General features: G+C 36.8%; 1 protein-coding gene across 1 annotated transcript in view; it reads left to right on the top strand.

The window, feature by feature from the left end:
- The first annotated feature begins 99 nt into the window (after positions 1-99).
- LOC140153012 (mitogen-activated protein kinase kinase kinase 21-like) overlaps positions 100-11,163 on the top strand; it is a 16,312-nt gene continuing 5,248 nt past the window's right edge. Inside the window, exons 1-6 of the mRNA XM_072175629.1 lie at positions 100-280; positions 3,799-4,620; positions 5,666-5,725; positions 9,172-9,390; positions 9,880-10,089; positions 10,647-10,934. Of these exons, the coding sequence (XP_072031730.1) occupies positions 3,807-4,620; positions 5,666-5,725; positions 9,172-9,390; positions 9,880-10,089; positions 10,647-10,934 (1,591 nt within the window). The 5' untranslated portion in view covers positions 100-280; positions 3,799-3,806. The remainder of the gene's footprint in view (positions 281-3,798; positions 4,621-5,665; positions 5,726-9,171; positions 9,391-9,879; positions 10,090-10,646; positions 10,935-11,163) is intronic.

Genomic DNA, 11,163 nt, shown 5'->3' with positions numbered 1-11,163 from the left:
GATCATGCTTCATGGCAATACTGGTATCGGATATAGGGTTTTTCCAGTATTGTCATGGTACATGCTTGGTATATGTACATAAAGATACAGAATCTAATAATAGCAATACAATAATCGTGAAATAGAAACCTAATCTCGGATTTTCCAATATTTTATTGCGAAATTGTATTTTCGCACATTAAAACCGATATCTAATGCTCGTCAAGTGTCTGAAAGTTTCGCATTAAATTTATTAATATTAAGAAGACGGCACGAGCACAATTAAAGTGGGACAACGATGGTAAGTAAAGTATAATAATAAACATTATATAAAGCCTTTTCCGTGTGAGATATATAATATCACGCATAAAGAGTCATAAGACAACAACACATTTAACATAAAAATCACCATTCGCTGTCTACGGTCCACAGCGTCATCATCCCTATATCTTCGTGTCAAAAATTGCCGTGATAGTACGACGAATCCTCTCGTTTTTCAATAGCTACGCATGGCTATTTTGTTCGAGATAGGCCGAGCGACTCAAGCATATATTCGATCACACGTGTATATCCCAATGCATATGTAAACTTTCTTTATCTATGTCAATAATAGAATATTGATTTCACCAACGGAGTATGGAGCTGTATGAAAAAAATATTTATAATATAGCGTGTTGACACTGTGCGGTCCCAAATTCATAACCTCTGCGTCTTACGCCATATGTGCGTCCCAATTAAATTGCTCGTTAGATGATATACGCACACCGGCGCGGAGGTTATTGATATCCATCAATGACCTCCGCGTATGCTTACGCGGTACAATGACTTCCGCGTAGTGCGCATCTGTTGCGCCGGAACTCTACACGCGCACGCAACTACCATATTTGCACATGGCGTGATTGCGCAGTGCTGTAATTGGTAAGTCCGTTTTAGCCTGTTCGACTTTTGAAGGGCGAAATATAAGTTTTGATAAAAATTGTTTATTTCAACAAATTTCGGAGAATAAAATCTTGAGATTTGGTTGAGTGGTGAGTTAAAAGTGACGGTTATGAATTCGGTTAATAACTTTGCATCAGTTATATGTCGGGCATTGTGAAAAATCTAAACATTTTGCTTTGGACCTCGGAATATTCACAAAGCCCTCCAAATAACTAATGCGCAGTTATTAACCTATAATTATAAAATCTATATCAAATTAAATATATAATTAGGGATGACCAATGAACCATCAACTTGATTAGAACACTCCCATAACATGCAGGGAGCTCAACTGTGCACTGCTTGCACAGACATTTCTAAATTGAGCTCATTCTTTTATTTTTCATAATTTTTCTGTAAAAATTGGGGATGTTAATACCAATTATGTTTTGTAACTATCCTGCAAATTACAGCAACATAACTTATTTGGTTTTTCTGTAAGTGTGAGTCAACATTGGTCCATCGCCACAGTGCGCTTAATTGCCAGTGGCCAAGTACAGCACTGCTCAGAATGGCACAAAATATTCAGATGAATAAGATCAGGTGAACACATTGACCTACTGAGCTGTAATTTGGCAGAGTTGCCGTAATTACCTGTATCATACCCTCTGTAAAAAGGTTTAAAAAATGGACTTGTGAAATGCATCTCTTTTGATGTATTCCACAAGTTACTTTAGTAATGAAGAATGCGGCTGGAAATTTGATGAATTGTGGGTTTATTACTCAGAAAATCAAAATTGCAAATGAGAAACATGTAAAAATTTAGCGCATTTAGGCATTTAGCGTAGCAGGCTGACGATATATGATCGTACAGCACGAATGATCCGTAAATGTCCTAAATATTGTATTCTGAGTTACAGTATAAAATGTGCATGAAGGTCGTATTCACCAGTACCTCAAGTTGGCGCGACATGTATTTCATTTTGATAGTCAAACACCTTTTAAACCAATCAATAATCCTCTTGTTGAAGAGGATAATAAGCTTCTCCTTACATATCTATAGAATTCTTGATATATAGCTCTGGTCTTTGCTTGCTTTGGCTAAATCCTGTTCAAGTGGTGTTCAAGCATTGTATTTTGTCTAGGTATGTATAACCAACAATTAACAATGAGAGGATATTCCTGAACCTCGTTGAATTGGGGATGATTTGAAATGACCGCCAATTATGACTGTTTGATATTTGTTACCAGCAATGTGGAAAAAGAGACACATGTAGAAATAAAAAAAAAGTTCAACAAACCATAACCTCAAATGACATACCATTTTAAAGCTTATGGTATATATTTTCGAAACACGAAATAAAACAAAATTAACCGGGGAGGAATCACGGCTCATTCGTCGTGTACGGTCACATATTAGATACACCTACCATGTTGATGTACGAGCGTATATTATGAATCTTCCTCGAAACGGCATGATTTAAGGTCGAAAAAATCACCTTTTTATTAAAAATATCACTACTTCCAAGTTCCTGTGAACTGATTTTAAAGGGTTACCTTCAAAAGGTCGCATTTTACTACTTTGCTTGCTAATATGTGACCATCAACCACAAAGGGGTCATAATGTCATCAAACAAGTTCTGATAGGTACAATTGAATGTCTTAAAAACAACTGAAAGTTAAGAATTTTCCACCGTTAGTTCCTTTTAATCAAGCAATGTTAAAAAATATTTGTTCGTGGTAAGGAACGAAATTCTAATACCTCTCAAAATAAAATTTTTCTTATTTCTCAAAACAGGTAAGGAAAAAAGCCTTACCAGTTTTCCTTGCCGGTTAAAGATATATTTTCGTGCTAAGGAAATAAATCCTTACCTGGCATCTCCTCATTCATGAAGCTTTTGTAAATCACTCGAGACGGAGAAATAACATTAAACTACGAGGGAAATAAATTATGAAAAAGGTTTGAAATGAAATACGGGTGCATAATTATCTTCCTCCTTTAACATTGACACCTGATACACCCCTAGGGTCAAGCCTATTAAGAGCCGTGATGACTCAAAGCCAAAATCACCTTTTACCCAAATTCACACGAATGCACAACAATAATACACTGTTTGATTAAGTTAAGAAAATCCAAGTCTTAAAATTAATCCAAGTCTTTAATTAAAAGTAAAATATGATTCGTACATAAACAATAAACCCACATACAATATAATCACAGAATCACAATTTTAACTCATCAGTAGTACGTACTTAACCAGCAGTCTTCTTCTTGTTGATTATAATTTTCTGACAATGTTCTGGCTGGCTGATGTATATCCTTGTTCGCTGTTCAGCGAAGTCTATTGTACACTTGCATTTATATATCCTTTGCGTATAAAATCCTCGCACAGAAATGCTCAAATTCTTGCAAAGTTGACACTTTCTCCAGCTAAGATGCTTCTTTCGCGCTGATTCACTCTATTGACAGAAGAATTTTAATCCCTTGGGGAGGAGGAGCACATTCATATACTCAAAATCTCCTTCGTTACTGTAATAAAATAGCACATCATTGCCTATGCAAACTGGTTCAAATGTACCTCCTTTTGAAGCACAACGACGACCAACACGTTAAAGAGAGCCTACAATATCTCTTCATATTCTGCAAAGAGAAAACTAAATTGCTTTCACCATTTATACTCACAAAAAAAACACAATCTATTAATAGACCATTCTGTCACATTCACTTCCTGGGGGTATTCTTAAAATGATGTCATATTCACTTTACATTATCGGGGATTTCCCTAATGGAGCAATACACTGAATAATCTAAGATTATAATATTTTGAGGTGTGCTCTTCTGATATATTTAATTATTTATATACTACTCATAGAATTTCAAAATGTTATATATTTTTTCAGATATAGTCATGTCCGACTGCATCTCTTTTGATCGTCAGGAGTTTATCTTTCAAAACGAAATTGGAAAAGGAGGATTTAGTACGGTTTACAGAGTTGAATGGAAAACGGATAAGTACATAAAAGAGTTGCATCTTAACAGTCGATTTGCAGCAGCAAAGAAACTAAATAAAGTAGATGATATAGAACTACAAATATTGTCAAAACTCAAACACCCAAACATCGTCAAACTTATCGGTATCGTTGACGAACTACCGCGCTATTACATAATATTAGAATTGTGCGAAGGTGGGTCATTGCGTGAGTATCTCGATCAAAATACCAACAAGCCTTTAAGCAAACTTATAGCTCACTGCTGGGTGGAGGAGGCAGCATTAGCAATACAAGTTTTGAAGGAGAATAACGTGATTCACAGAGACATTAAATCGCACAATTTTTTGATAACGCGATCAAAAAGTTTGAAATTGACCGATTTTGGAATATCCAAAATTTCTGACGTGACAGTAACTACCGAGGTTAAAGGTACATGGGCATGGGTTGCCCCGGAAGTATTTACTGAGCACCATCTATCACCACAGTCTGATATCTATTCCTATGGCATAGTAGTGTGGGAAATATTCACAACACAAACTCCATTTAAAGGATGTGAATATCAGAATGTCATGTGGAGAGTGTGCATTAAGAAGGAAAGACCTCAAATTCCTGACGATTGTCCAGAAGAGATCGCGAGACTGTTGCATCAGTGCTGGCTTGAAGATAGAAGAGCAAGACCGGACATAGGAGTCATTGTGGGATTGGTCACAGCTTACAGGAAAACGATTCAAGGTGGGTAATGTGCTTTCTTGAAAAAAATAAGGTCATTGGCTCCTTATAATACAGTGTGTCCCAATAAAGAAATTACAGGGTATGCCAATAAAGAATTACCGGGTGTGTCAATAAAAATAACCTGGTTATAACTGTTATAACTCCAAAGGTACATTACTGGAATTACAAAATGTAAAAACGAACATGCAGCACAACCTGTTTTCTACATATCAATGTAAATTGTGTTCGAATCGGTTCAGTTGTTACAAAGAAACAAATAATTATGTAACACTCACCATAATTCAAAGTTTGACCATGAAGAGCTGCTGCTCATACGAGCTCATATTGATCAGACAGTTTGATGTCGTCGCTTTTTCCTACAACTTTCTGTATTCGTTTCTTGTAGTCATCTTGCCTATTATAATAGATTCCATGTTACATTGGAGCGTTGGGAAAATGCAAAAGACATTGTACTTCGGCCATTGTCCAAAATAGATAACGGAGTTAAGTATGTTATTGATCTCTCCCTAACTGATTAGTGTGGAGTCAGTGAGCCCGTCAGTGTGTTTTTTAACCGGTCGATCCGGCGGACACACACTTGGTTCCTGATGGGACCAGGCTCAAGTAAAATACTTCAGCTAAACATTAAAGCTTAATATAATCATACTGCTATGGAAAAGAAAGGCTACTCCCATTTTTTTTTACAATTTTGCTCTTAGCCTTTGGGTCGAGTAGAAATTAGAAATTCTGATTCCGTGCCCCGATACAAAGGGTTGCACCTGATGATAATACCTGTACCAAAATACATCGAGTTAAAAATCATTTTCACTCGGGAAAGGTAGATTAGTGGGGATAGCGGTTAGTGGGTATTTTTGACTAGTTTATTTTTGGCTAGTCGGATACAAAATATCCTAGAAGCAGTCTTGCGTCGTTTGTCCTTGGTAAATTACCTCCATCTGCTTAGTTAGTTATTACTTAACTATAACATTTATTTTGTCAAACTAACAAAATGGCTAATCATCAGAAAATATTACCGTCTAGTCTTTTTTTCTTTATTAATTTACAGAAGCGTCAAGTGAGTCGCTTTATGAGAATGCCTTTACCGAAATCGCCATCCAGTTCTCAGGTAATAACCATGAAAATATTGTTAGTGATATTGTTACGCATTTTCTTGTTCAATATACCGTCCATGAAGTGCGTGGCATCAACATCCCTAAATTGTAGAATAGGATCTATATCGGTCTCTTATACGTCCAACAGTTGCGATGTGCTTTGCAGGATCGAACCATGACCTCTTGCATATGGTAGTCTAATGCTCTGCCGTTTTATTCAAACTACAGGGTGTCCCAAAAAAAAGAGGCCCCTCATTGCGCCCTCTTTTTCTCCTATTTCTGAAAAGTTGATTAAATATATTTTGGTATGTAAAGAATCCTTTAATCGTTAGCTTTTATAAACCAAAACAATCATTTCAATCGGCTCACAACTTTTGAAGATATACCCTTTTGAATAAAAGTACCCGTTTTTCACTCTGTCCACGGATAGCAAACGGAGTGGTTGGGATGGCTCATGCTGTGGAATGGCCTGCACGATCACCAGACCTCACACCACTTGATTTTTTTCCTTTGTGGCAAAATCCAAGATCTTCGCAAACATATTACTGAATGCAGTCTCAAGTATCCGGCGCACAAGGATGGTACGCAACACAATTGATGCAATGAGGACCAGGGCTGAAACCTGTATTCGCCAAGGAGGCAACCGGGTAGAGGGCAGAGCAGCACAGTAAACTCACTTCAGAAGAACCAAAGACAAACCAAACAGCCTTTTAGGGCTACCTTTTATCCTAAAAAGAGAAATGACTTATGTTGTAAATATTTAAAAAAAAGCAAGAAACAACAAAGTAAGAAAGTAAGAAACATAATAAAACAAAAAGGCATAAATAACCAAGAAAAATAAGTAATTGCAAATAAAGCAAAAGAAGTCCCATTCGGCATCCATTTTACCCATAAATTAATGACACTATTAACAAATTTCATTGCCCATAAACCTACAGGTAAAGCCCATTCCATAAATAAAGTTATTTTATAAAGTTCTCATTGAGGAATGTTTGATATTCATGCATGGTATGTGTACTAATTTTCAACCTTTGAAGTAGCCAAACCTTCTCCGTGGACAGAGTGAAAAACGGGTACATATCTCTAAAAGAGCATATCTTCAAAAGTTGTGAGCCAATTGATATAATTGTTTTGGTTTATTAAAGCTAACGATTAAAGGTTTCCTTGCATACCAAAATATGTTAGATCAACTCTTCAGAAATATGAGAAAAAGAGGGCGCAATGTGGGGCCTCTTTTTATTGGGACACCCTGTACTTGGTATTTGCAGACGATGGTGGTCTACGTTATTTTAATGCGGCAACAGCCAATATCGTAAGCAAAAACAGACAAACAGCAACACTGCCTGGGCGTTGGACGAAATGTTTTCCCCCCATGTACGCTTTTGGCTCTATTTGCCCCGTTACAGAAAAAAATAGTGCTTAAAATATATTTCCCAGTGCAATGTATACATTTTCACATAAGCAATTTTGAATTACAAATTAATAGGAACCAAAAAAGTTTTTAAAAAATGATATGCCAATACCGAGGTTCGAACTCATGGCATACCGATCGTAATTTACTACTTTGGTACAACATTGCGCCAACGGTGTCTAGCTATCTGGGATCCTACGCCACATCAATATTTTAGTCACAACAGACTTCTAATTAAAGCAATAATGTGTGATTTGCATAAAGAATATATTCCTAAAAATGTTTGTTTTCACTGATCACATTATCCCCTTTAAATTTCGAGCCAAACAAATGAGGTATAACGAAGAAAATTGCGATTTCATTCCAGCGCCTACAATGCGTGTACCACGCTCGCCGATCATAACATGTAATACTGCACGGAGCATCGCGCTCGACGTGTGTACACATACGCTGACATCCACGGGAGATGTTAGCAAGCAGTCGATCGTTGAACTCTGAATAAAACCAGGTCGACCCGGTTTTAATATAAAAAGTTAAATTTTACTGTTATTAAAACACTTAGTCTTAGTCTTAGGCTTAGTCTTTTACGTGGTATTTTAGTACATCACTGGGCATTAAAATTATGCAAAAAGTAGAAATCCGAGTAAAATTGAGGGCGTCGCTGTGAAGAAAATCACACATTATGGCTTTAATGTCTTTTGTTCCTCTGATGATGAATGCGGAAGTGACATTACGGGTATGCAAAACCTACCACATACATTTTTTCAGAAGGGAGTATATTGAAGTATGCCTATAAACATTGTCTGTATATACCGTTAAAATCATTGCGTCAAGGCTATTATTTTTTGGTGAAATAGTATTATTATCTATAATAAATTACTGAGTTTGGCGACTTGGTAAGGCTAAAAACTTCTACGTTTTACATTATTTCGGAAAACGGATTTTTGCGTTGCGTAGAGTAAAGTTGTCCGCACCCCAATAAAACGTCCAATTTTGTTTTTGTTTACGTTAAGGGTGTCAAACTATGTTAATTAGTTTCAAAGCCACTACCAGAGCACCTGCATCCTAAAACTTTTCACGCCAACACAATACACTAATGGTGACATAGCCTGCGGTGTGAGGATATTATGTCTGTAGTCTCAACTATTACATGACACAGTAGAAGTATGCCTGTAGTCTCAACTATTACATGACACAGTAGAAACTCAATTAACATCTATTGTTTATTCAACTAATTTATCAACATTAGCATGTATTCTGTGTTTTTATGGAGAACCTATAGTCAACAGTAGAGTGTTTGTTTATTGAATTAGTTTGTAAGTGAAACTTTTGAAGGACAAATTAATCAGGGTTGCCAAACCTGTTGGTAACCCAAATGGGTGACTTTTGAACAATTTCACTGAGACTTCCCATATGAACAGATCATGGTTAAGAAAAACACAGCTGCACAGTGGTAAGAGTACGACAAATTTATCCAAAATGGGCTAACAAATAAAAAGTACAACAAATGCATAGAAATCTAAAATATCAGATCACCCAGCAGGCCACAGGGGGCCAAGAGGGGTGTGATTAAAATTGTGTTCATCTGCTCAGTGATGTAGCCAGGACTTTTGCAGGAGGCGGGGGCAGCAAGGTACATTTCAAGGTGGGGGACAAACTTGGATGAAAATTATAAAAAAATGAGCTAAAAGGTACAACAAATTTGTCCAAAATGGGCTCAAAAGTACTGTAGAAACATAAAAATCTTAAATATCAGAGCCGCCAGCATCCCACAGGGCAAGACTTCTCACAGTGGATATGATATGGTGGCAAGAAGACTTGCTTCGATCATGATCTAATTGCAATTTCAAGCCATTGATTTATATGGAAAAGATACTAAATATTATACTTCTAAGTTCTAAATGATAATCTCCTCTCATACCTTTAATCACATTAAATAAAACATTTACATGTACACAAAATATACAAAATTTACCAACCGCGGAAGACTCTGACCGCGAAAGACGGGTGACCGCTAGTTAAACAAACTTTACTGTTTTCTTAATCCAGGTAAAGATAGTTTGTGGTTGAAGGTTCCCTACGGATCTACAGTGCAATCTATCAAGAAAGCTAGCGAGCAGTCCAGTGGTCTCTCAGGTCATCCTCTGAAGTTACTCTATCAGGGCAAGGAGCTAGACGACCAAAGTTCTCTCCAGGACTATGGTGTAGATGACGGTGATGTCATTCAATTTCTACAGTACATTAGACTTCATGTGAAGTTTGAAAATGGTATGCATTACATTTCAAGTGTGTACAACGATATCTGAAACAAATAGATATATTAATAAGTAAATAAATGATAATATGAATATATTGATATATAAATATACATATATTAATAAGTAAATAAATATGTATAATTCCCATCGATCATGCCTATGTTTTTCCATGTTAAATAAATGATATTAATTAAATGAGTAGATCCATCTTCAATAAGATCCACTGTCATCACTGGTCATGACACACGTGTTCTGTTCAAAAATATCAAGTCATAGAAACATTTGACCAAAAACGGTCAAGTGCTGTTGTTTGTTTTGTTTTCTTTTTATAATAGAGTGCGCTTATCTCCTTTTTATTTATGAAGAATATACTATAAGTCTTTGAATTATTACTAATCATTCCAAATTTCATCTCAAAACGAGCATAGGTCTCCATTAACAGCCTACAGGGTAGTCTATATTATATATCAGGTATGTTTTCACCATCATATATTTTTAGAAAACATCATCGTTATAGATACATCACTTGACGAGACACTTCAAGGCTTGAAGTCTAGGCTCAATCAGGTTTCACATGGATCAGCGTATTTTACTACGACGCACCTACGTCCTCTTAGAGACGACCGATCACTGGCTTACTACGGTATCCAAAATGAAGATACGCTACAGGTGTTGTCACAGCCTTGCATACAAATACAGAGAGAGGAAGGTGAGATCGAGTTTGTTTAATAGGAGGACAATGTTTGCTTTGGCCAACCAAACAAGCTTGTGTCAGAAATTCTCTCGTAGCTATGTGAAATAGGATTTGCCATTTTAGACTTTTTGAAGGGAATAAAAAATCCTATCGAAATTCCCGGTCATATAAAACTTACTAAAGGCCTCATCAGGGCCTTGCAGATTATCTATGTGTTTGTTGAAGAGTTTCTTTTTCCGGGTGTGTGTGGGGGGAGGGTTGTTGGTGTTGGTGGGGGTGTGTGGGGTGTGGGGTGTGTGTGTGGGGGGGGGGTGTGTGTGTGGGTGTGTGTGTGTGTGTGTGTGTGTGTGTGCCCGTTAGTAAGAAAACTACTGATCTCTCTACTTCCAGAATTTAGTGCAAGAATTATAGTACAAATAAAATTTATGTAAACATAGTAGGAAAATGTTTACTAAAAATATACTCCAGTCTTACGAGAGGAGATAAATGATAAGGTTAATTTATTTCGAGTTTTCACAAATGTCTCACAGCAATAACACTTATTTATTTAACGCATAATTTCCTTTTTTCAGGAACATTCTTCACTGTGAAAACCAACGGTCATGAAACTGTTAGAGATCTGAAGAAAAGCGTCCAACACCAACATCTGATCCTGCAAGAAAAGCTTTACTCCGCGATCCTGGAGTTCAGCAGAAGCGACAGTGCCAAGAACGTCATGACCCATGGCCATCTTATCGATCATCTGAAAACAGCAGCTCTTCAGGATGACAGTACCATACAAGGCAGTGGTATCCAACACGGGGATATTGTTTGTATGATGAATCTCCAAAGGACTTGTGCGTTGCCGCAAAGGTTTGACTGTGAGTGAACTTAAAATATTACTATACAGAAGCCCAAATGATAACGAGTTTCTATTTTATTTCAATTATAATGTCCTACCAAGACAGAGCATCGTCCATTACGGTGTTTTAGATTGTATTGACTTAAAGTAGTGTCCAAACATAAATATTAGCCCTCGGAAAACTCGGGGGTTCATTCGGAAGGTTCGGACCGTGTGGACTCACTTGGGGAGTAGGACCCCAAGAAATT

This window comes from Amphiura filiformis, chromosome 1 (genome assembly GCF_039555335.1).
Source record: "Amphiura filiformis chromosome 1, Afil_fr2py, whole genome shotgun sequence".
Taxonomy (NCBI): domain Eukaryota; kingdom Metazoa; phylum Echinodermata; class Ophiuroidea; order Amphilepidida; family Amphiuridae; genus Amphiura; species Amphiura filiformis.
This window is presented reverse-complemented; position numbering and strand designations above follow the sequence as displayed.